Raw genomic sequence first — 27142 nt, 5'->3', positions numbered from 1 at the left:
CCACAATCACATTGTCAAGACAAAAAAATTTACTCGAAACGCTAGAAAGGACATATTATCACATGCATAGGCCCCTGTTTCCAAACAGTTTGGAACATCGGTTTGACAGCATTGCCAGTGCTACTCACCCACATGCGTTTTTGAATGAAGGAACCGACGAACGGTAGGCAGATTACCATGAAGGTCCATGCAGCGCAACAGAGTGCCGGTCCCGGTCCGGCACGCGTACCGAGCATCCAGAAGAGTAATGGCAGCAAGATAGTTCCGAGCAGTGGTACGGGGATGCAGAACGAGCAGCTGCTAACCAGTGAGCAATCGACGCTAAGCAGCGAAGCGATGCGGCCGGCCGGATAGCAAGCCTTGATTTGTGGTGGCATAGTAGTCACCTATAGAGAGGCGAATTCCGTTAACCACACAGTAAAACAGCGATCAAACACTAAATGTAGCAAGCGTGACCACATATAGCATGATCGGTTTTGTAGCGGCGCCACCAGTTGTGTCTGCATGCCAATCTGCCTGATGAGATGAGTGGTGCTACACAACTATAGCGTGCAAAGGAACTCGAACTGCGGCGATTACAAATCGCGCGATGCAACTAGCATTGAAGCAATTACGTAGGAGGCCCTTCGATCGAGGGATAAATCAGAAATAAATTTTTATTCACTTCTTTATGACAATTTTTCATTATTCTTCAAACCAGCTTGTGACTGTGCCGTAACAAGACAGAGGTTCTTCAAAACGCTGTTGCCGAATTATTTCGTATTCTTAGTGCGACAAATTAAATGCCACGTGGATGACTATTTTCTAGTTTCTCTAGGAAGTAGGATCTGTGTTGACGATTTTCAAAGGAATGAGCTCCGGCCTGAGCTCACTGATGAAACGTCAAAATATGGAGTACTCAAGTATCCTCAGTTTCAGTTCAACTATAACGTGATTTGTGCCCTCATGTCACGTTATCATGATATCTGACCCTTAAAAAATTACGAAATTTCTTCATATATGACATGATTTCCCGCTCCACAAGAAATCTAATGTTGCGGAATTAAATTGTGGCTGTTTTCAGCAATTGAGTAATTGTTGACTAATGTCTTAACTTTGGCTGAAATTTACTTCTAGAATTGAGGTTTGAGGTCTTCGCACATGGTTCATAAGCAGAAAACGTTCTTCAGTGGTACAGACTAAGCGTGTCAGGCTTGTGACAGAAACAACATTGTTTATATCTTTTTTCACAACTCAACACAATGGGAAGAAAGACGAATATACTATAACACAAATGAATGACATAACAATGCGAATATCATATTGTCGCCTGCGCCCTATGTTTTTGCCAAACGTTTTTCGTTTTCATATATGTTTTCTTTCGTGCCATCGTTTACTCATGCTCCTAGCGATGTACTATGTTCTTTCACTCGGATACCAATAAAAAGCTTTTTTTGATGGTTTTTCCTTTTTTATGAGGTTTGCACATTCCATGTATTTCCGCAACAAATTTCTGTTGCTATTTACCGTTTGTCAGCGTATTCCCTTGCTGCGGCCGTCTTCCATTTTCGTTAAGCTTACGTAATTGAGCATACAACCTATGCTTTGGTGGAAACGCAGTGAAAGGATGCGGATAACGCGTACCTTTCTGAATATGAGAGACTGCAGCATGGAACGCGCCCTGCAGCCAAACACGTTCAGCAGGTCCATCTGGTAGCAGGACAGCAGAAATTCGCACGTGGTCGTCGCGGCAAAGAGGAGAGCTGCTGAAGCTGTTTCCGCACTGCTGCTGCTATTTATCAGTAACCTAGAGGCACGAATGAAGAAGCACATCTAAGTTAGCATGCCAGAACGACTTCTAGCCGTAAGTCATGAATCTAAGTTCACATTTCAAATTGGCAATGCCAAAGGAAAACCTAGCGGAGCAACCACTAAGGCAGCATCCAGCAAAGGAACAATTCAAAATGTAATGCAAAATATTTGCGTAACATCAAAAACCTATGGCAAGGGAATGCACTACTGCATTTCAGGATAGCAAGTAACCTTGCCAGAGTATAGACAAATATACGCGATGAAATATCAGTCATGAATCAATGTTAACCCCACCGGGGTGGCGCTGTGGTCACGGCGCTCGACTACTGTTCCCAAGGACGCGGGATCGAATCCTGTTCTCAGCGGTAGCTTTTCGATGGAGGTGAAAAGCAAGGCGACCGTGTGCTGTGCGATATCAGTGCACGTTAAAGAACTCCAGATGGTCGAAATTTCTGGAGTCCTCCACTACGGCGTCTCTCATAGCCTGAGTTGCTTTGGGACGTTACACCCCACAAACCGAACCAAACTGACTCAATGTTATTGTATTCACTGCACTGTAATTTCCTAAACTAAAGTTATTTAAAGATTTTATCACTGATCACGTGAAGAACGCAAATAGTGCGTAGCAGTGTGCTTCGAATGGATTCTATGCAGTATGCAGTACATATTTAGTAATCGAGAATGCCTGCTGTGAAATTAACGAGATTTAGAATCAAAATCTTCAAATTATGTGTGAAGTGGGATGGAGGGGATTTTCAAGTATTTTATTCTGTACAGCCTCAATCCGCCTTAGTAGTAAAGGTCGAAATCTTAACAGTGCAATCTATCATATGGGCTTAGATGGTCTCAGTGCATACAGCACGCAAACTGTTTCTTGGCAGACAATGTTCACGATAATAATTACGGCAGTTCTCACAAAAGCTGACAGCAATTCAAGCGTGGTGGCAACGTAGGTTACAGTGTAGTAAATATTTTGTAGCTTTTTTCGACTTGGATTCCCTCTCTGGAGTATTCTGTGACGCGAAACTGACGTCGTTCACTTATTACCTGCTTTTCTAGCTAAAATACTGGCCTTAATGTGTGCCTCATAATGTTGGGCTTCCTATAGATAATTTCTAATGCATAATGCGCAAGAAATACATCCTTCAGGGCGTTCACATTCCTTTTAGATAGGGCATCGGAAAGAGTCGTATTCGCGATAGGAAATTATAAAACGACGGTATATTTAGTTTGCAATTTGGAAAACGTACGTCCCCTAATCAGGAAGAAAAATAAATCTAATAAAATAAACCTGCCAGAGCCTCTGCTTGCTTTCATGCCACAGTTAGACACTGTTTGCTAAGCCATTTTGTTACAAAATACATCTTTCATAATTTAACCAGAAAAGCAGTAAACAAGAACACAGTTTCAGCTGGAGGTGCACATTAACTAGTCGTTCTCATAAAGACGGGCGATTGAAACCTAGCACGACAGCCTAAGTTTTTACCTAATATGCGAGGTTAATGGCATTCAATAGCGTTGTCCAGGACATTGAGGACCTGAACATTTATTGCGAACGTTGTGTTGTTGCCAGTCCAGTCCGCTCTCATCGTCTCTGTATAATAATCATTATACAATGCATTCAAAGAGTCCGCCACAGCCAGTTTGCATTGGTCTTCCGTAAATGCAAGTAATAGGGTCGAACGTACAAAAACAGTATCATACTAAAATATGTTGCCTATGAAACAAGTCGTATACTAGGATACGTTGCATAGCCGCCCGAATGGTGCGCAAAAAGTAACAAACAATGCGAGAAAATGATTAATTTTTGTTTTTGCTGTTTCCTTACTCGAGTGCGGGAATCCTAGCAAAAATGCAGCCATAGTAAGCAGCAACAGCCATTCCCATTCTGAGGGCATCCACCCACAGTACTCGTAGTAAGGCAAGCATGAAATCCCCACTGTGGCCTGGTATGATTCGTCTGCAGGAGAAACAAAAAAGTGGCACCAAATATTTGTGTCACATATAAAGGCATTGAGAAAACATCTTTTTTCGTATTGTGATATCCCACACACACACACACACACACGCGCGCGCACACACACAAAGAACACGCTCAATGACCAATTTAGTCAAGGCGTTCAATCCTGCGTTGTCGCTGGTGCCTGCACGGGCCACATAGTTTCCGTTTCCACACGGCAAACATGCCATAGTCTTCACACATCCTGCCCACCAATCACTTTTCTGGTCGGTAACCACACCTCATTAAGCCAGTCTATAAAAAACCATAAAAATTTCGCAGCAAACTTGGCAGATGGCAGGTGAGGTGCAAGTCTCCGGTAGAGATGAGACGTCATCGACCCAGTGGCAACCTCTGCCAAAATGGAATTGCAATGTGCCTCTGAGGAAAGAAGAGTACTTCTGCTAGAAGTAGTAAATAACAAAGAAAAACAAAATTATAAATTATAAAAAAACAGAGCAACTTCAAACGGTCAGCCAAAGTTGATTCTAAAGGAATCATATTTTCGTTTAAAAAATTATGGTATTCCTTGTATCCGATGCACCTGACATGCACCTCACTGCACCTCTTTCCTGGCAGTTGCAGGCTTGCCCATAGCTAAATGTTCAGCTTTTATGGGTACCTTCTGGTAGCGTTTTCTCCCAAAACTGACCTGATGCGACGTCTCGATGATCTAGCGGAATCTCGCTGAATCATTCGGAGACACGAGAGCCATGAGCCTATTTCGCCATCAAACTTTTTGGCTGCAGAAATTTGGGGGATTCTTAGGTACCGCATTAATGGATAAGAAAAGAAAGTTTTAATGACTTCTTTTTGAGGATCTGCTTTTGAATCCTCGGTCACGTGCATCTAATTTCGTTATCGCTTCGTCACTAATTCATTCATGTCAGCTCCTATTATCTGGCAAGCACTCATAAGCATGCAGCCGTAACTGCCACACTATGTTGCATATCAGCCGACATGAATATACAGCCTGGCTTTAACAACGTTGTAAGAAATTGTTAGCGTGCTCAAGGACGCGGGATCGAATCCTGGAGCAAGGCGCCCGTGTGCTGTGCGATGTCAGTGCACGTTAAAGAACCCTAGGTGGTCGAAATTTCCGGAGTCCTCCACTACGGCGTCTCTCATAGCCTGAGTTGCTTTCGGACGTTAAACTCCACAAACCAACCAAAATTGCCTTAGACATGGACCGTGGGTCCGAGAATCCCATAGTGTTCTATTTCCATCTAACCTTCGACACTCAAAAGTGTTATTTGAATTACAGCGGCTGCCAAATATGCTCGTCCTTTACAACTCCCATTGCCGACAACAACGACGCATCCGCGCCGAAGTTTTCGCTGACCGTACTGCACCACATGCAACGCCACCCCACCCACCCTCTACCATTACTTATGGGAATGCCCACATCCAATCCGCGTTCCTCCCGTCAAACACCCCACCCCCTCCTCCTGGGAGGCTGCCCTTCTAGCCACGCAACCTGCAGATCAGTTACGGCTGGTCGAGCGGGCTAAGCTAGAAGGAACAGCCAGAGGGCTCCTGGACTAAGAGGTCCTCCTGGGAGTGTTTACATTTTTTTTTAATAAAGTTTTTTCCTCCTCCTCCTCGCTGAAAGTCGTCTCTCTACGACGTCATGTTTAAATGGCCACTCCCTCTGCACCTTAAAGATGGGTGACCGCATTCGAGTTTAGCTCTTTGAGAGCTGTGTATGTAGAAGCGTAAAATTAACAAATTACGCCACGCAAATGATACAAATTTCAAAAACAAAAAAGGAAATAACTAAAAAGGACGTTTTTAATGTTCTAATAAATAATCTAGTATCATGTGAGGAAGAAGATGTTTTTATTTCATCCCTTTAGAGTATGTACCTTTATGATATTAAAGTGTGTACTGAAATAAAGCTAACCATACAACAAAGCTCATCATAAACCCATGATAAGTGGATCATGGTTGTCATATTCAACATAAAGTTCAAACTTGCAGATATTTTAGAAGCGGGCGATTACGGGCTGGGTGGCACATGTTGAAGAAAGTAATAACTCAGCGCGAGGATGGTCCAAGTGAGGGACAGACGCGTGCGCTGACAAATATTTATGCAACGGATTCGCACTTTTCCGCCTGAATGAGAGCACGCCTGCCAGAGGCCACCTAAATACGGTTAAACCAAATGGGCATAATCGAAACTAATTCATAAATAGCATGTACTAAAATACGTGCCCCGCCACGATGTCTCGGTGAACCCGAGACGTGGGCTAAATCGAGATTTTTGATTGATAAACTTTATTGGGGCAAATTGGGGTTAGAGACTGAGTGTGCTGTGCTAACCTTGAGGGTGGCGAAATGTAAGGCGCCGTTGTGGTGTGCGATGTCAGCGCACATTAAAGAACCCCGAGTGATGAAAAATAGTGCGTTGACATCCATACCCTTCTCCCTCAACACAAATGTTCATAACGATTTCAAAACCAGTGAACCAAACCAACATACCAATACACGCACCCGGCTGGGGAGTGCAAACATTATAACTTTTTACTTCCCTTCCATCGCAGTACTATCTGCTAAATTCTTCCTGTCTCATAACTGGCAGGTTTTCAGGTGCTTGCTTCAGAACGTATTGCTCTGGCTTTAATTCGCAATTAAAACTGCTGGAAACTTGCACACTGTTTCAAATTTAATTTTCCTGCAATTCTATTCTTATGAAAGATTTCTGACATAAGTAAAAACGTCATTCCACTAGGTTAGGAATGTGTACTCGTAAACACCTACTACAAGGAAACGACGCAAAGTTGACAGATATCATCATTATCCTCAGCTTGACTATACCCACTGCAGGGCGAAGGCCTCTCCCATAGTCCTCCATTTAACCCGGTTCTGTGCGAGCTGCATCCACTTGACACCTGCAATTTTCCTAACCTCACCCGCCCACCTAAATATTTGCGCCCCTTGCTACGCTTTCCTTCCATTGAAATCCAGTTTGTTGCCCTCAGCGACCATCGGTTATCCTCTCTTTGCACTACATGTCCTGCCCATGCCCATTTCTTCTTGATTTTCACTAGAATGTCAGTAACTTGAGTTATTTCTCTGACCCACTCTGCACGTTTCCTATGTCTTAACGTCATCCCTACCATTTTTCTTTCCATAGCCCTCTGCGTTTTCTTCAACTTAAGTAGAACCCTCTTTGTTAGCTTCCACGTTTCAGCCCCATAGGGAAGCAGGTAAGATGCAACTGTTGTATACTTTCCTTTTTAGCGATATCGGTAAGCTGCTAGTAATAATCTGGGAGTGCTTGCCAAATGCCCTCCATCCAAGTCTTATTCTTCCTGTTATTTCCTTTTCATGGTCCGGAGTTGCGGTTACTACCTGTCCTAAGTAGACATATTCGCCTACTACTTCCAGTGCTTCGCTAACTAACGTAAACAGCTGTTCCTTCCCGAGGCTATTGAACATTACCTTAGTCTTCTGCACATTGATTTTCAAGACTACCTTTTTGCTTTTCCTGTCTAGGTCATCAATCATTATTTGCAATTAGTCCTCTGAGTTACTTAGCAAGACAATGTCATCAGCAAATCGCAGATTACTGATGTATTCTCCATCTACACTTATCCCTAACTGCTCCCATTCCAAGTCTGTGAATACGTCTTCTAAGCAAGCTGTGAGTAGTGCTAGGGAGATCGTTTCTCCTTGCCTAACACCTTTTTTATAGGAATTTTGTTACTGTCTTTATGCAGCACTATGGTTGCTGTGCACCCTGTGTGTGCAAGCGAAACATATAAAGCAGTGAAAAGCCTCAATAGCTCTTGTTTTCTCAAAGATAGTTGATATATTCACCCATTTCATCGTTTTGAATCTCTGTCGGTGCATATAATTTATCATCTAAAGCCTTTGTTCTTCATTCTGAACTCCAGTATAAATATGCAAACACTGCTGTAACCACAACTAATATAGTTTCAAAGCTAGGAGCTTATCACACTTGCAGCAAACATCAAGAAGAGAAGCCAGTTAATGAGAGCAACATGACCATTAGCGAAATAATCAGGCCCCATGAGTAAACTGGTCTACACGCATGGCAAGCGGCACGCCAAGCGGTTGGGAGACTAAAGATACACGTGCCCTTTTCAGATTTCATACTAGCCGACTCTCTATTCATAGATGATGGAGGCCATATTATTCGCCTGGAATAGATTCATAAAAGACCATTAACCTATCCTGCTAAAAAACTATTGTGTTCTTGAATTCTAGATATCTGCAGACATTATGATACTCTGTGCTAACAACACAGACGCAACAGCAGCTCTAAGGCAGCATTGAGTAACCTGCCCACCATATGGTGAGAAAACGATGCATAATATGTGCACTTGCACATTCCATACTAGAGCACTCTCTATACCCATCCCCGCTGTTGTGGTGCAGTGGTTAGTGTTCTCGACTACTGTGTTCAACGATGCAGGATCGAATCCTGGCTGCGGCGGCCCCTTTTAGATGGAGGCGCAAATCAAGGCGCAAATCAAGGCGCCCGTGTGCTGTTCGATGTCAGTGCGTGTTAAAGAACCCCGGGTGGTATATATTTCCTGAGCCCTCCATTACGGCGTCTGTCATAGCCTGAGTCGCTTTGGGACGTTAAACCCCTCAAATCAAACCTAACCATCTCTGTACACAGACTACGGAGACAGCGTTATATTTCTGGTACACATTTTTAAAGGGTCATTAACCTATCCGGCCAGAAAGACACTGTTTATGAGTTCTACGTATCTAAAAAATATTGACCTTCTATGTCAAAGAAGGCGCCCTACAGCAGCAGTGCACACCTACACACCACATGCGGAGAAGACTGTAGATGCTTATGCTCTTGCGTTTACCATAATATCGCACTCTGCATACACAAATTGTGGAGCTAGGATTAGTTTTCCGGTATACATTTCGTAGGGTGATTAACCTATCCGGCGAGAAAAAGTGCGTTCATGAAATATTCATATCTTTAAATGTTACTGACGCTGTATGGCAAGGAAACAGCCACGACAGCATCTGCACGGCAGCAGTGAGTAGCATGCGCACCATATGGACGGAAAACTGAATATACATGTGTCCTTATACATTCCATAAAAGCGCACTATGTACACAGTTTACGGAGATCGTATTAATGGTATGGTTTAAATTTTTATTGGGTTATAGCCTTATCCGACGAGAAAAACACTGCGCCTATGAATTCCACATAAAGCAAATACTTTATTGAAGATATGGGTAAAGAAAACAGCCTCGACTGCAGCTATACATTGAAGCATGATAAGCTGGACTGGCAGGTTGCCAGTAATCAAAGGATCTCAAAATTAATTTGGTTTTGCGATCATCATACGTGCATTTTAAAACGGAACTCATGCAGCATGTTTTCACCTGTATTCGTCATGCTGGTCTTAATCATAATCTACCGAAGCTGAAAGCGTGTTCAGCGCAGAAGGATGTTTGAATATCGGATTTATAGAAATTCCTAGTTGAGGCAGCCCACAGTGTTTGCCATTCGTCAGTTTTGCTACGAGCTTTCATTGGTATACCCAACTCGTGCTTTTTCACCTACCTCTGGGAATTAAACCTCAATCCTTTTATGCACATCACCCTTGTACAAGGAAGCGTATATATTCTCTTATTTCACCTTCCAATTCCGACGGTAGAGCCTCAGACCATATTTGACAATAATAATTTTATGAAAAACCAGATTCGGCTAGCGACATATGCAAGCGACTACAAGAACATCACGTACATGTCTTGTGTCGCTTAGAAATCGATTTTGAAATCTACCTACCAAAGTAGCAGCGATGCTGGTGTGGAAGTCTTGAGAAACTTAAACTTACTTTGCTTTGAGGCGAATCGCAAATGCTTGCATGAGAGATGTGCACCTCATTCCTCTCCGCAGTATGGGGAGCCGAGCTGATGCTGATGCTCCATTGTGCACCATCTGCTTCAAAAGCCTGTAAGCGCAAACATACCATCATGAAACTGAAAATTTATTTTTTTCTTGTGTGTTTCGGCTATACATAAAGTAAAGCTAGAAAAATGAATTGAAAGGAACTAGGCGAAACATTCGCTACCATTGAACAGAAACTAATAACGGCACAATATAGCAGAAAGTAAGGAAATTTGTTTAATGCTCTTGGAGATTTCATACCTTACCTTTCTTTAACCAAAGGAAATGTTTTCCAATTGTTCTCCACCATTTTTGTAGACTAAAATAATGAGCATCGCTTAGGTAATCTCCCTGCCTTTGGTTGTTCTGTGCCCCCTCTCTATATTTCTTTTAGTAGAGAAAAATCAGTAGAAGAGGCAGTAGATCGCACACCTTCGGCCGGTTCCGATACCGCGACCTACGAATTTTTCATCAGGTTTCGGAGAATCATAGGAATTCGCGTAATGTTTCAAGAGAATCTCCACAGTGGGCGGTTTAAACTTGCAGTAAAGGAGTGGTTGCTAATTTATATGTCTTCACACTCAGTGATACATCCGCAAACAAAAGCTATCTACTCTAACCAGAAAGATCGTATTTGTGAAAAAATTGCCTCTGAGATGGGCTTTTAATTCAGTACCATGTACTCATGGCATCAGTAGCTTTACGAGCTGAGTTAACCAAAACGCATAGCAGTTGGTGAACAAGGACTTACTTCAACAAGCAGAAGAATGGACGGTCTTACTACAGTGTTCATATGTCTATAGTCTCACTGACTCACTGAATAGTCAGACTGAGAACAATTCTAATAACACAGTAGTTACGTATTGGAATTAAAGTAGTTACCCACGCAGTTAACACTTTCCCTGAAGTATAGGGAGCCGAGCCGAGGTTTTCATATTAACAAAAGAAACCTGCAAATAACTATCCGAAATTTGCGCAAATAGTATGAGAGGGTTTGGCAGATTGTTTAGTATTCCGGAATTGTTTAGTGTGGGCCCTTACTTTCATATTCGAGCCTTTCTTACTCATTGTACTACTTTTCATAATTATCTAGGCATTTGATATATATTTAAAACGTTTTCTACGTTGTATAACTTCTATTTGATGTACAATAAGCTATTTACTCATCCGAATATTTATACGTATATTACTGAAATGGTACAAAAGGTTCATTAATTAAAATTATTTTTCTAATAAGTATAAGAATTTTCTGCCTGCTCTTTCTGCTGTTCTACAGTCTATAAAGGTAGAATGGCACGCATGTCACTGAATAATGTTATAAGAAGATTCGGCATTCGATATTCGCCAAAACGCCACAAGTCACATCGTTTTTCCTACTTCAGCCAACACAGCAAACAGTAACAAAATGATTTTCCCAGTTTTTGTTTAGTTCTGAGACACCTCCAACTTGGTTTGTGAACATCTGTAACATAAAAACACTGAAAGACGATTAATAGCTAGATGACCTCTTCGCAGTTCATTGAGGATGGTAGGGCGCCAAGCAGACCTATAATCTTCGTTTTGCGCTGTATCTTTCACAGTTAATTCAAATTATTTGTATACCATCTTACTTGAAACAAAAATATATTTCCTTCCATATAAAGGATGAACTTGTACATATTTTTATTAGCCAGTGTCATTTGTAGAAGCATGAAAAAGGGGGAGCGAGTTGGCAAGTGTTCTCGCGAGCATACATCTACGAGACCTCACTACAAACAGCTTTACGTAAAACAACACCTCTGCTGTGGACCCTCACTTCTACGATCTCCATTAGACGTTGGTAGCTAGACAGGTGTTGCTAGCCTTGTTTTAAAATATATTACCGGATTTCACCTACACATGAAGCGAGAAATGCTGGCGAAGAACTGTTTCACTTTATTTTGTTTACCACTTTAGCATTGATTAAGTGTCACAACGATGTCAGTACACGTAAACGTTTCTAGGAGGTGGAAAGTTGCCGCATCCTTCCAATACGGCACTTCATTCTCTCTTTCTCGCCCAAGTTTCCTTCACATACGGCGCGGCGCAGTTGTGGTGTCAAGCGAGAAATGGGAAAGATACTGCACCTTTTATTCCCTATACACCAACTTGCAATTTAATCGCAGTTTGTGAAGTTCCCGTATACCGCGAGGTCTCAGTGTACGCTAATGTACTCCTCCAGGTGCTCAAAATTTCCGAGCTCTCAACAACGGCGTCTCTCAGAGCAAGAACCGCTTTGCGAAGTTCAACCCTAAAAGCGAAGTCTTTAGTTTGCTTTGGCGAAAATAAAAGCGAATATCAGCCTCAGTCATAAGTGGACACCTACCTCTAAGCGGATATATCAACGTTAGACTGTTTTGCTAGGCTCTGCCCAAATGGATTACTCCTTTCCACGTGAATACAAGAACGCTGGCATAACAACTTCCAGGCACACTCAAATAGGTCTTATTCTCCTACAGAACACATTTATACATTTTTGTTTTTCTTATGGTGTCAGTATTCTTTAGCACTATACGTGAAGCTACATCCTCTTTTATGATAACTTCACAGATTCACAAAAGAAAAAAGTCACAATTTCAGGCAACAATTTTTGGTGCACTTTAGAACTTCGTGACCTCTACCCTATTTATTCTGAATGCCGCCGGGGTTGCGCAATGGTTACGGTGCTGAACTACTGTTCCCAAGGATGCGGGATTCAAATCCCGGTCTCGAAAGTCGCTTTACCGCGGATTAGGAAAGCTGGGCGTCCGTGTGCTATACAATTTTAGTTAACGTTAAAGAACACCAGGTGGCCAGAATTTCCGAAGTCCTCAACTATGGCGTCTCTCACAGCCTGAGTTGCTTAGGGATGTTAAACCCCCTATATCAAACTAAACCCAAATATTCTAAAAGCTATACTGCGTTTACCAGAGATGAAAAGCCCCCACCTACTGCCCAGGAGATATATGCAAAGTAGCCAGCTTCAGGAATGCAGTGAGAGCGATGCTGGATGCTTGAAAGAAGTCTGAAATAACCAGCGCAAAATTGGAAATTCCTGATATCTAAGGCTTCATATTCAGGTAATCCCGTCTAATATATCTGAATTTCACTTACGGAAATAGAACTGTGCCAATCTGGCGGCCAATCACCGATGAGGAATCGTCATCTTTTTGCTCCTGAAGGGGAAAGTAAGAGCATAAACCTTGGAACAAGTACTGATATTATCCAACGAACAATTCCATTTGCGAAGAGCAGCACATGAAAAGCAGAACGTTTCATCCATCTCAAGTCACCACGAAGCAAGCAATCAAGCAGCACATTGAGACATTAACTACCTGAAAAAAATAAATCCTTAAACGTCGGGTGCCAAGCATTGCACCAGAAAAAATGTACTTCATTCAGGGAACTTCCAAAAATATATTCCATAAGTAAGAGTTAAATTTGTAGAGTGTGTGCATTCATAACAAGCGACATGAGCATTATCCGAAAGAAATTCACTCCTGAATTCGATTCGCAGTGTCTCCCGCCAGCTGCGTTTTTTGGAGATTAATTTTTCGGTGGTGCATTTTTAGTAACTACACACGTACCTACCATATCTTCAACTAGCCAATGGTTCACAGAGGTTGACTAGCATTATTATTCGATTTGCAATTTTGTATTCATCGAACTAAATTTTGGCATGCTTTGTAAAGTTCTGCAATAAAGACGACGAAGAGAAGTTTTTATGACAAATAAAAGAACTGATTGCCCATCCATATAAACAGTTTTGCGCCTAGCGTTTTCACAACGCGATATTTTCGCCCTATTTTCTCAGTAAACTTTGACTTTGAAGCAAAGTCTTTGCCACTCTTCTATAGTCCCAGAGGTGACCAAATTAATATAGAGGGTCATTTTAGCCATGTAAAAACTAACACTTTAAAACCTAACAAAAATACCTTGAGTTATCTTTGCAAGGTGGGTTTCACAGCGAGGAAAATGTAATTTACATCACAAAACTTTATGATTAGACAATTTTTTGAAGGCGCTTAGAATACAATAGATAAACAATATTATCACTTTTGACTTTTGAAGGTGAGATTACATTTCGATATTAGAGGCCACTAGCATCAGAATTGAGCATCATTTTCAGGTTTTTAGTTATCTTTGGGAGGTGGGTTTCACAGCAAGGTAAATGTAATTTACATCACAAAACTTTATGATTAGACAATTTTTTGAAGGCGCTTAGAATAAAATAGATAAACAACATTATTATGTTTGAATTTTGGAGGTGAGATTACATTTCGAAATTAGAGGCCACTAGCATCAAAATTGAGCACCGTTTTTAAGTTTTCTTAATCAACTGAATCTCCCCATTCACCGAACCTCAAAAATATCTATTTGAATGATCGTTTATTTGTCTAGTCACTGTAAATTCATAAAATGTCATATATTGCATCCTTATGTGCCGCATATAGACGCCGTTTGGTATTTGATAATTTCAAAATTTACATCATTTTGACGAAATGGTCAGTCGTAATATATGATGTCAATATACATTCATATAATGTAGGAAAGCAAACTCAGTGAGCTTTCAAATTACCCATTTTTGACATTTGGTAACTAAAACCGCACTGCTGAATAAAGTTACAACCCGAGCTCACCATTGAGATAGTAGTAGCGCCGTCAGACATGCACAGAGAGAGGTAGGCGAACAAAGCGCTATTCATGTCTGTTTGCGCTAATGCTATTTCAATGGATCACCAACTAGCCAAGCAAAGCACTATTCCGGGCTCACCATTCAAGTTGACGGCGTTCAATTTTCCAATATAATATGGACCAATCAACTAAAATAATTTAGCTGATTACTTAATTTTAGTTAAATAATCGTGGAATAATCAAAATGTTTTAGCTTGTGTTCTTTTTGGTACAAAATCCGCCTGCGTAAAAGGCACAGGTGCGAACACCTGCAGTTTTGATTAACAGTCTGTAAAGCACAAAAACCAAGGACCTGATATATAAGCATGCAACGGGAGAACTCTTGCTGCTTCTCATTTTATAAGGTGCGAAACAAACAAAAGTAAATGCAAGCTTCTTAGATTACCATTTCCTAGGCTTAGGATATTTCTTGTTCAGCTTAAAGGTGACACTGCTTGGCTCACAAAAGTACTCTAAAAATCCCTCCGACAAAACAGCCTAGGGACATTGCAGAATGAACTGGTTCTTATGGTTCTGATGATGATGATGACAATGATGATGATGATAATATGGCCCAAACCCTTTACAACGGGGGATCACAGTGGGTTCTGGATCAGGCCTCTTCCCTGCGCATCCAATGTGGCCAATCTGACTGCCCGTGGCAATCGCTAGACCAACATCCCGGGAAGAGACCTTTCATGTTCGGCCGGTCTGTACTTGTCAGTCCTTATGCAAAGTCTAAGCAATGCTTCCGTATTTAGGATGCTTGGTAACCACTAAACATCATTGATCAACTACACCTTTCTAAAGACACGTATGCGTGTCAGTATGTCTCCTTTAATGCAAGATGGCTTGACATAATGTAGGTGGCGACTATGCCACAAAATGGAAATATTGTCGAGGAGGGGGGGGGGGGGGGGGAAGACGTGAAAAATTTTTTTTCTTTCCAAGTTACACCGTAATTTTTCGGTGTTAACGACAAATTTCTACTTCTATAAATCTGTTACAGTAATGAGGAAATATTTTGCACAAAATGACATTTTAAAGATATAACAAAATAATCGCCACCTATCTCCGCGCCGCCGCCTCTGACGATCACACTAGGCCCGCATTCATAGATTACATAAATTTAGTGCATAACACACGGTCGACAGCTCTATCGCTCGAACCGCATCGACATCACTTCTATGCGCTAGCAGCTGAGCATGGTATTTTCTTTTTGCTTTGACGGTCTGAATTCTGACGACGTGTCATTACCCCCTCCCAACCCACCCACCCCCAGAATATTTTTTTTGCAGCTGTTGCAAGAATAATGCACTTTTTGAAGATTTTACCCTCCAGTCATGCGGACACTTGTAACATCCGTTCAAATCCTTACGGAGACTTCCATTTCCCATTGCAGTATTCGTACAAAGCACTCTGTGCACACTCAGCCTTCGTGGCCGATACGCAAGCCCCTTGTACTCAATGTTTGTAACAAAGAATGTATAATAATTTGCTGCTCAACGTACCGGCAAACCAGGTGACGACTTTATTACTAGGTCTTGTACTTCAGAAAGAAAGAAGTTGCCCACAACTGCCGTCGTCACGAGAAAACCTACGATGATCGACTCTCGCTGAAGCCCAGTCAATGAGACTGTTATGTTCTGGAATGATAAATAAATCATTTTTCTGAAGTAGATTTCATTTTTAGCCAGTGTTAGAGGCAGAAATGAACCATGTTACACTATATTCTTGGCGTATCCGCTTTTACGTGTTTGTCGCTAGTGATCAAAATATTACTACATTCTTCGTCCACAACACAAAAAGTACTCACTGAGAACTGAAAGTACAGCATCATGCAATTGGTGTTCATGTGTTATAAACACTAAATCTCGAATTTGAATCCGCCGCGATACATGTGGCACACAGAAATATGCAGCTTCCATCAACACCTCTGCTCTCATTGAGAGGCTTTTGTTCAGCGGTGCCTAAAACCACCTCTCCCCGGAAATCGCCAGCGCGCTAAATCCTCTAAAATTTTCAAACCTGTGCGAGTTGCTTTACTGATATATATTTTTCATAACATTTTAAATTACATTTTATATACAGTTTTAAGAGCTTCAATCGAGTCAGTATTGGGGCACCTCACAATAACGTATGGAAAAAGGAAGAAGGTGAGTGAAAGAAATAAACCTGGGCACGGTATGAGTTTCATCTACTTTCATAGTTGAGGTATCATTTGCGTGCATTGTTTTGTAGTGAAAGGCACCTTACAACATTTGATTATTTATATTTTTCTTTATTATTACTGAAGTTGTTGAAAATCACCTGTTTATATTTCAATTTCGCGCTAGAATGAAGCTGAATCAGATGAAGGCATGGTCATTAGCCTATGTCGATCGCTGTGCTTTCTGCTCTGAATTCTCAGCATCGGCGTGGTCAATTCATACCTTCAACTAAGACAAAGATTTTCGTCCACTCCGATATTTCAGCCTTACATGCCCCGCGCGTAACCATGAAGAAAGCAGAGTGACCCACATAAGCCAAAGACCGTGCCTTCATCGTCATTGTCAGCGTCGATGCCTTCCGAGATCGAATGGGGTCAGGCAGCAGACCGTGTTCGGGTTGTAGGCCTTGAAGTCGGCGGCTGGCTCGGTGACCTGTAGGCTGGTCTTCCAGGGCGACAGGAACACGGCTTGGGTCTTCGCTTGAAGGATCAAAGGCAGCACCTCCACCAGGGCCGGCTTGCACGATAAAGTCCGAGCTAAGTCCAGACTTAAATGGTGTCTTTAGAAAGACCAAGCTTATTTAAGACGGCTCGTGTTCCGAACGTCGAACGCTTCGGGTTCATCTTCACCAGAGTGGCTTCCCAGAACGGCCTCAGCAACCACTTGGGGAATTTTTCCTCGTAACACAATCTTAAGCCGCAAAAAGCAATGGCACGGATTTTACACAACGCAAAATTGACGGAATGTGTACATCTTACAGCAAGGACAGTGCCAGCGCATCCCTGTATTTCCCTAATTTCTCTACTTAGACACCTGGCGTCCTTGTGTCTTAACCAAGACAGCACTATAGTCGTAATCATACAAGCAACTTATTCAAGTCAGGACTGAAGCCCAGTCTTGACTCCAGTCTTAAGCGGCCATGCTAGTGGCCTATTCTTTAGACTCCAGTTAAGTCTGGACTTAGCTAAGACAGTCTTAAGACTGTTTTGAGCAAGCGGGCCCAGATATCACGTAGTGGTGACGAGGTCGACGACACAAATGAAGGGGTCGATGATTGCACTAAAGAAAATCTTTATTTGGGACTGACTTGCGCCCGCAAAAGAACTAAGCAACTCGGCGGCGGCGATAGCAACAAACGTGCTCGTCGGTCGTCGAACAAAGAATGCCCGTCAAACTCGGCAACGCTCAATTTAAAGGCTGCACAGAACAATCTAGACAACGTCGCAAACAGCTACCAGCACGGGCTGGAACATTGTGGAAAGACACCCGAGTGGCCGGAACCTTTGAGACAGATCTCGGTGCATCTTGCGCTACAACAAAACTGATAAAGGTGTGACTCGCGACATCGAGCATCAACAAACAAAAATTACGGAACTGATACGCGGTCCAGAATCAGAGTGATAAGCCTGTATGCCGGCGGCTGTTAAAAAACAACAAATACTGTTTTGAAGGTTTCGCGGCAATATTTCAGTTTCGCGCTAGAATGAAGCTGAATCAGATGAAGGAATGGTCATTAGCCTATGTCGATCGCTCTGCTTTCTGCTCTGAATTCTCAGCATCGGCGTGGTGAATTCATACCTTCAACTAAGACAACGATTTTCATCCACTCCGATATTTCAGCCTTACATTCCCCGCGCGTAACCATGAAGAAAGCAGAGTGACCCACATAAGCCAAAGACTGTGCCTTTATCTGATTCAGCTTCCTAACCTAACGCGAAATCAAAATATAAAAGGGGATTTGTGATCTTTTCAGTAACACTAAATGCTAAAATATAAAAATTGGAATCCCGTAAAATTTAGCATTGTATTGGAGCTCAAAAAAATCACTCCAAAAGTTCTCAACTTTTAGTTCGTGGGGCTGAACATCGCCCCTCTTGCAGGAGTAGAATGACAGTGCCTCCAAAATATTTGGGCGTTCCGCAGAACGCATTTGTCACATATAAATTACTGGAGAGAGCGCGTTCGGATCCTTCAGCGTTGTGCTCATACTAACCCCGCAGCCGGTCCCGCCTCGTGTAAAAGTGCAACACTCTAATTTCACATTACTGCAAGTAACCACCACTGGAATATTTTATGCAATAGGAACTGAAAGTTTACAATACTGTCTTATGGGGCGATAATGGCGCTGTTAAAAATCAAGCCTTCGCCGGAAAACCCTAAATTCGCACTTTTTTCAAGCGCTAGACGTCGTATTTCAAAGCAAGGCGACAGGCGAGATGCGTGCGTACTGAGACATTTTAGTGCCGTTCCCCCCCCCCCCCCCCAACTCGTGTTTCTCAAACAATTATAACTCTAATTTGTGTTTTGCGTGGTAGCCCTATTCGCTCATTTAACATATACTCTACTACTATGTATATGCTTTTCAGCAGGTTACCAAAATATTTTCAGTTACCATTTTCGACACCTGAAACCACCATTCCTGCATTCCAGTGTAAAGCCAAGTCTGCTCCAGACATTGGCATAATAGGACGTACCAGGCGTGACACCTTTACCGCTAAAACTTATCCGACCACAGGAAGGAGTCTTTCTTGGCAGGTGGTACTTGATTCACATGCATTTCAATCTTCCTCCCTATTCCATCGTTTTTGTGCCCTCCGAGATTCGATCTAGAGGCCCATATAGTACGTTGGGACATAATAAGTGTAAATCAGCGCAAGTCACTTTATTCTCTTACATTTCAAAATGTACCTGTACGCTATTCTGCTTAGCACTGAGAACTGGTATCCACTCCGCTACTCGGCCATCAGCAGGGATCGCGCATTAACGCAAAGGGTTCTTACCTCAAGGCTGGTCAACATTATAAACTGATTGAAGGAGACCAGCGCGTACGCAGTGGACAACAGACCCAGCAGAGCCACTGCGAAAGCTGATGGCGGAAGGCATTGCCGCCTCCGTCGCCACATGATCGTGGTAAGAAGCGCCTGCAAAGTTAGACATCGAGTACAGCTACACAAATATACATCTCATGCTAGACAGAGGTGAACCTTTGAGAAAAAATGCCAGTGTACGCTATAGAGGACTGCCTTGTAGTCTAGAGGAGAATATAGCTCTACTTCGAAAGAGGTGCATTTCAACGGGAAATCCGGACCTGCGTCGGCGTTGCCGCCGACATTGAAAGAAAGAAGTCAAGAGCATGCCTTTGAGAGTTCGTAGATGGCAGTTGTCATGGCATGGCACTCACACCCAGTCTGAAAAAACTACAGAAAATTTTCTGATGTTACGACAGAATTTCTCTGCGGGTTTTGACGAAAAACCTGTTGTGACAACAGAACATTCTGTCGTGACATCAGAAGTTTCTGTAGTTACAACAAAACATTGCTACAGAACTACAGACAACAGAATTATACTACAGAAAAACTACAGAACTACAGAAAAGTACTACAGAACTACAGAAAAATTTGATGGTCACGACAGAACTACAGGATATTTTGTCGTATTTCTGACACAGTTCTGTAGTTTTTTTTTCGTTCTGGGAACAACGAAATCGTAAAAATCGTGCATGCGTGACCTAAAGGGGCAAGGTGTCAGACCCAGCCCAAAGTCCCTGAAAGGCTGCATTCCGATCTCACCCGTTCATCTCAAAAAAGAAGTCCTAGTCGTGAGCGGCCGGTAGCTTGACTATACCATGCGGTCTCATGACTTACGCAACTCGAGGACTACTCATTGCACGGTCATGTCAACCGGCAACTACCACCTACCAGATCCATATCCTTGATATTTTCCTCATAACACTGATTACGCCGAAGATGTCGACGTCAGATTTTCTGGCTAATGGGGCCTATAACGCTCTCGTGTTGAAATTAAGTTGTGAATGTGTAGAGGCGTGTAATTTACTTTGGAGGCTATACATTTCCAACATTTGTGTAGATTTCAATCACTAACAAAATCACTAAGTTGATCGGAGGAAAATGTGAAAGGGGGGCAGAAAAGAAACATAATTAGCTCGTTTTCGTGCAAAATAAACATATGCAGCGGTCAGTACTGCACTTTTCAACACAGCGTCATATGAGATACGCATTTATAAAGCTCCCATTCTTCTGCGCCAAGCGAGCGCGACGCAGTAATTTTCATCAAGTTTCTTTGAGGGCCAAATGACAATTGGCGAGACTACACTGGGTCGCCATGACTCGTTGTTTCATCATTGAAATGTATCGTTCTATTGTGACTATAGCATGAAATGCTAAATGGCTGCTTAGGAGGAAGCGGAATGGCAAGATAAAAAATTGCGGGGCTTGTGATATTTTAAACGGCGAGTAAAAATTTGATCCAGAGTTTAATATATGAAAATGTCTTACCAACGAGATAGCCACTGCGCAATCAGATGTCCCCTCACGCAAAGCATAAGTACTGAAACAAATTCCTTCTTCGGCATTGTGCAGATCAAGATATCCCTTGGTGAAGGCCAGTGTCATAGAGACGACCATCAATCCCTGCGCATGACGAAAGAGTGTTGTTAAGCACAGAGCAACGCGTTTCGCCAGCTAGTATTGTTAGTCATTCTTTAGCCAGCATATACCGGGTGCCCCAACGAAACCCACTATGCATGTCCATAATTTCTTAGCTAGCATATGCTGAATGCCCCAGCTACCTTCTATGTCCCCCCAAAAAGGAAAAATTATAATTAAACAAAGAAATACAGTCGAATATTAGTAGTAGCCACCAGCCCACCAATGCCAATTTTTATTCTGGCATTAAATTATTAATAACTGAAGTAGATTTACCTAGGTTACTTTAGATCTAAACATACAAGAAACCTTGCACAGTACATTAGGAAACCCCATTCTACTATTTGGAAAAAGGAAAGCCTTCAGAGTATCTTTTTCCAGCTCCAAAAAAAGTTAAATAAATTGGTTCACAGGAAGGGAAAGGCGCAGTAACTGTCGCACTTGCTCTGTGGACACCCGAACCGCGCCGTAAGGGAAGGGAGGAATAGGTGGGAATGAAAGCGGAAAGAGAGAAAGAGGAGCCGTGTGCAAAATACAAAAACTAACACAAGAACAGGCGTCCGTGTGCTGTGCGATGTCAGCGCACGCGAAAGATCCCCACTCCCTTGATGGGGCTGGGGCAGGTAGGTCACAGCTTGCGGGTGGGGGGGGGGGGGGGGGGGGCTAGCATGCCACCAAGTTTTTATCTGTTTTAGGCCGTCATTGCACCCGCCACCGCTTCGGTGGTGGACGACGCCTGTTGTTGCGGCGCGCGTCATCCTCTTCCTTTTCTTTGTTCTCTTTTTCTCGTCTGTTTGCACGAGGCAGCGGAGGTGGCTCAGCTACAGAGCCAGTAGCAGGCTCATGCATTTCTTTTCCTTCTTCCTACAGCCACAACAACAACAGGTGGTCGAACCCCGCCGGGGTGGCGCAGTGGTTTGACGCCCGACTACTGTGCCGGAGTTCCCTGGTTCGAACCCGACCTCGGCGGCTTCGTTTCGATGGAGGCGAAACGAAGTGGCGTCCGTGTGCTGTGCGATGTCAGCGCACGTTAAAGATCCCCAGGTGGTCGAAATTACTCCGTAACCCTCCACTACGGCTCCCCTTTCTCTCTTTCCACTTTCACTCCCACCTTCCTCCCTTCCCTTACGGCGCGGTTCAGGTGTCCACAGAGCAAGTGTGACAGATACTGCGCCTTTCCCTTGCTACGAACCAACCAACAGGTGGTCGGAATTACTCCGTAGCCCTCCACTACAGCTCCTCTTTCTCTCTTTCCACTTTAACTCCCACCATCCTCCCTTCCCTCGCGGCGCGGTTCATGTGTCCACAGACACAAGTGTGACAGATACTGAGTTTTCCCCTTCCTGTGAACCATCTAAAAAAACACGACTGACGCATTCGCGCACCAAGATAGCGCTTCTCTTAAACGTCTTTTGAGTAATAAGCAGTGGCCATGACTCTACAGCATGTTGCAGCAGCAGGCTGATAATTTGCCGATGACTCCTTCACCTGCTCCCGTTAGTTCGCAAGTGTCACAGTGTAAGTTTCAGCGAGTGCGCTGCTGATTGCAACACACTGCCAAGCTCGTAGGAAGGAAGGGATAGAGAAGAGCTTTATCTGGCAGTTGTAAAGAGAACAACGAAATGTAGAGTGCATCATAGCTTGACTGGCATGTACAAAGAAATGATAGCCAACATGTTGGTCAACCGCTCCAGCCAGGCCGGCCAGCTACGATCGCTGCTGATTTCGTTCGATGAATGCACTGTTTAGAGAAACCCAATCCTGGCCTGCAATGCGCAAGTCGTGTGAGCTCTTTTGCATTCATCAGGCGTTCTTTGCCGCTTTAAATAAGATACACGTGAGGCTTTCTTCGTCGCAAACAATATTTTGCGAGATGATTTGACAGCGCCTGATAATTGACGTGGTAACGGTCGTTTTTTTTTTTTTTTTTAGAGGTTTTGGCGACTGTTGTCGCGACACCAAGTCAAGTCAACAGCGTCCGTTCGACAGAACGAGCTTCATACGCTATCGGGTAAAATTAGCCGGGTTTTATCTGCGCTAAACTTATTAAGACTTGCGAAAATACTTTTCAGTATGGTTTACATGGCAGTTTGGAATTCTGAGACTGAAGCAGAGTCTACAAGACAGGAAAGCGCGGTATTAACTCGCTAGTTAACTTCTGCTTTACCAGCAGACCTCAGACTCCATTTTTGTGCCATGGCTCTAGTGATGCTTTTGCAAGTATCCTCTGAGTAACGTTGTCTCTGAACAAAATGGCGAATATTAACAACAAGAAGATTAACAAAAAGACCGTAAAATAAAAAAAAAGAATATATGTGCGACAAAACAAAGAAACGGAAAAATCCCGACTGTTCATCGTAAGGTAGTGGGCTGAGAAGCCTGCAAAGCATCGCTAATAATGCCTGTCGAAGGTGGCTGCTCAAGAAAAGCAGAAATGAGAATCACTGCAAGGAGTTTATAAGGGTAAAAGAACCGCCAGGAGAATAGTGCATCGCACGCTCAACGAATTGTCAAGGGGTCGCTTTTGTGGCATTGTCAAGTCGCTGTCGTAAGCGTTTGTATAGTAAAACGAATTCGATGGAGGCTAAGGCCGGCCACCCGAAGGGACCGAGTGAAATTGTCCACGCTGAGCTCGAAGTATGTTGATGAGCTGCTTCTCTTGCCAGAGGACCCCAGACGCTTTCCTTGTGCTATCGCTTCTATAGACCAACACCCTGTTTACAAACAAAGGGGGCGCTCGCGGCTCCGCAGCCGACTGGGGGGGGGGGGGGGGAAATAGGGTTAGCGTCCATAGGAATACATGGCATCGAAATATTCCAAAGCAGTTTTCTCATTTCACGGGGTACCTGTGCCCCGTATTTCTATGTATTGTAAGGTAACGCGAAGGTCGGACTTGGGGGATCAGGCTTTATTGCAGACCTGAAGCCGTTCAGTCGTTTGGAAGATGAAGCGCCACACAGTGCTCACAGTGCTCACAGTATTTATATGGGTCGCCCTCTCAACTCGCACCCCGATACGTTTCGCGGTGTTTTAAAAATACTTCGCCTCGGTAATGAGATCTCATATTTTCACTATCTGTTCTAGGATGCTCATGGTTGCTCTGTGCTAAATAATGACATCATATGTGCCCTGTGAAATGAGAAAACTGCTTTGGAATCTTTCACTTCCATGCATTCCTATGGGTGTTAACCCTACTTTTCACCCCCAGTCAGACCACGCTAGCGACAGAAGCGCCACCGCATCGTGCTTACGTCAGGGATCGGTGTTGGTCTATATTTTTTATTCATTGCTGTTGAAAGTAGCGTCTGTGCATGTTTTCTTGGCACACATGACCCAGACGAAAGAAGGAAAACCACAACTCGAAGCTTGCGACGACAAGAACTACATGAGCATGCCCAAAGAGGAGCGTGGTCATCGAGACACCCGTCATCGAGACTCCCAAGGGAGAACCGGTTTCCGCGCGGCTGGGCGGCGAAACAACGGCGCTCGGCAGCTGACCATGCGGAAGTGAATTCGTCGACGCCAGCGCGGGCGCTTAGCGCGCGGCGCGATATCGCGGGCCAAAATTGCCCCATGCGAGCGGCGCTTTAGAAAACCACCCGGACGTTCCTGCGGGATCGAGGAATAGTATCTGTGCCGGGGGATGCAACACTCCATGCGGATTATACTCCCATCCCGCCCTCTAATCCCAGAGGAGGTACCCTAGTTAAAGCTTCTGTCAACTCGCCCGTGTATGTAATAGTCTCGAGACGTACCACAGCCCGATTATCAAACAGTACTCCAGATTGTTGCCTGCTAACTGCAACCAACCAAACACTAGCCCTCATTCTTTGCTCACAACCTCAACGTACAATTTTATATGGAAAGGGACCCGCGCAGAAAGGTGTCATCATAAGCGGTTTCAATCTGAAACGTCACATACAATCCTTGTACCTCAAGAATCATCGGGTAAGTTTTTGAGCTTCCATTTCAGGCTTCTAACTTGAAGTCCACGATTTCAAAGCAATGTTCAAGCAAGGCAGGTGGGTAAAGTATATTAGACACGGACAATTGAAGTGATACATAAAGGGGGGGGGGGGGGGGGGGGGGCAGACTTAATACTCTAAAGTTTTTACGAGCACTGTAACAGCACAAAAACGTTGAAAAAATACATACAGGGATGGAAGGTTTGGTTTGGTTTGTTGAGTTTAACATTCCAAAGTAACTGAGCTTATGGGAGGCGAGATCACATTCTCTCAACGGTGTGGATGGATGGGTGGAATATAGGAGCGCCCCTTTTGAAACAGGGGGGTAGCAGACTAGTAGTTGCTATCACGTTCGTTTTCTTCCTATATTTTAACTATTGTTTTAGGTCAATTAACTATACCACCATTCGTTTATTGAACATTTGTTTCTACATTACTAACACCGTGTTACTTTCCTGCTTTTTAACCACGAATCTTGCTATCCTTCTTTTCTAGCTTCCACCGCAGGTTTATTCACCCGGCTACTGGTATCTCTAACTCCAGGGCATCAGGAAGAGTGACTGCGCCTCCACCAACTTCCGGATGAATACCATCACATTCGAGTATAAGATGGTTAACTGTTTCTGTGGATTTACCACATACTACATATATGCCACATTCACGGTTAAATTTCTTTTTGTAGCTGCGTGTTCTATAGCACCCTGATCTATCTTCAAAATGTAGGACGCTGCCTCTTGAGGAATCAAAGAAAGCTTGCTTCCTTATCTGCTTTTTTCACTTTCGGTGCAGTTCTACGCTGTTTCTTTTCCGTGGAATTTATCCAATTTTTACCTTATGTGTTTTTCACCTTTGCTTAACGCTCTTTATAGGCTCCTCTGAGAAGCGTCACTTGGCGACAGACAGCGGAAATATTGTAAAAATGAATAAGAGCGCATTTAAAGCCTGCCACTCGTTGCTTAAATGCCGCAATGGCAATAAAGAAGAAAAAAAAATGAAGCTATGGATTGACCCTACTTACCTGAACACTGAGCGAATAAAACATCTGTTCGAATCCTGTAAGTGTAACTTTGTTTCTGATTTTCGGAATTACGCCTATAGGATACGTCATAGTTGAGGACTCCAGAAATTTAAACCACCCGGTGTTTTTTTACGTCCACTGACATCGCATAGTACACGGGCAATTTGCTTTTCGCCTGCATCGAAAAGCGGCCGCAGTTGCCGGAATTCAAACCCGCGTCCTTGTGTTTAGTAAAAAACGCTCTAACTACTGAGCCACTACTGTGGGCAATGTATGGAAAGAGGCAATCAGGGAAAAAATGAAATCACTTTACATACCCTAAAATGTGAATGGTAATTGCGGAATTTTTTTCTGCAAGGAGCTAAAAGGTGCTATTCACCACGACTTTATACACCGTCACTAAATTCGAGCAACCGATCGTTTACGCTTCTGCCCATTAGCCCAAGGCATTTTTTGCCTCGTGACATTCTTTCATGTCCTAGTCTGGCATTTCTCCCGGCTGTACAGTGCCCGTCCAAACAAGTGGGCTGTTCGAGCGCCCTATCGATGCTCGTGTCATCATTCGTCCGTGCGTGGTTCGAGCTGGGTCGTTAAGAGTTTCAAAATTTTCTCCGTGCATACAGCTCGCGCAGTTCACATACAGATAAAGCCCTGTTACAGTGATGACTATCTTAGCTAATCATTCGATGGTGTCCACAAGCTAGAGAAAAAGTCCCACTCAGGTGCTCTTTCAGGAGAGAACATATGCCCTGTCAGAAGAACGTGGGGAAATTCTCGTATAGTTGAACTCAATAAAATTTAGGGGATACTTAATCTTCGCCTTACAGGTATGATACCATAGCGGCTTGTGGCCCCCTGCACTGCTTCCGCATTAAGAAATCTACGTATATGCGCAGTATGCACCAAATCTTGGAGGCACCACCTATGCTGGCAAAGACGTATAATGTCTCGGAGTTCCGAAGGCCGCCGCATCCAGAGCGGGCTGTTTTCGTCTCTACGTTCTTGACTCATCGTTGAAGGCTCCCGATAAAGAGCACGCGCCGACAGCTTTTCGGCACAGTGAGCACAGTACGCACTCGCGTAGAATGTTCTAAATTCTACGGGTTTTAGCCAGCCTATAGTCAGCCTATAGTCCGCCTTGATAATATGTACA

General features: G+C 43.4%; 1 protein-coding gene across 1 annotated transcript in view; it reads right to left on the bottom strand.

Moving 5' to 3' along the window:
- LOC146178935 (ATP-binding cassette sub-family C member 4-like) overlaps positions 1 to 27142 on the bottom strand; it is a 70336-nt gene that overhangs the window by 42967 nt on the left and 227 nt on the right. The window contains exons 2-9 of the mRNA XM_084578667.1: positions 20857 to 20991; positions 19342 to 19482; positions 15863 to 15997; positions 12792 to 12853; positions 9628 to 9744; positions 3620 to 3751; positions 1624 to 1786; positions 129 to 386 (exon numbers count right to left, since the gene is read on the bottom strand). Of these exons, the coding sequence (XP_084434793.1) occupies positions 129 to 386; positions 1624 to 1786; positions 3620 to 3751; positions 9628 to 9744; positions 12792 to 12853; positions 15863 to 15997; positions 19342 to 19482; positions 20857 to 20991 (1143 nt within the window). The remainder of the gene's footprint in view (positions 1 to 128; positions 387 to 1623; positions 1787 to 3619; positions 3752 to 9627; positions 9745 to 12791; positions 12854 to 15862; positions 15998 to 19341; positions 19483 to 20856; positions 20992 to 27142) is intronic.

The sequence above is a fragment of the Amblyomma maculatum genome, chromosome 9 (assembly GCF_055883805.1).
Source record: "Amblyomma maculatum isolate TAMU_Amacu chromosome 9, ASM5588380v1, whole genome shotgun sequence".
Classification (NCBI taxonomy): Eukaryota; Metazoa; Arthropoda; class Arachnida; order Ixodida; family Ixodidae; genus Amblyomma; species Amblyomma maculatum.
This window is presented reverse-complemented; position numbering and strand designations above follow the sequence as displayed.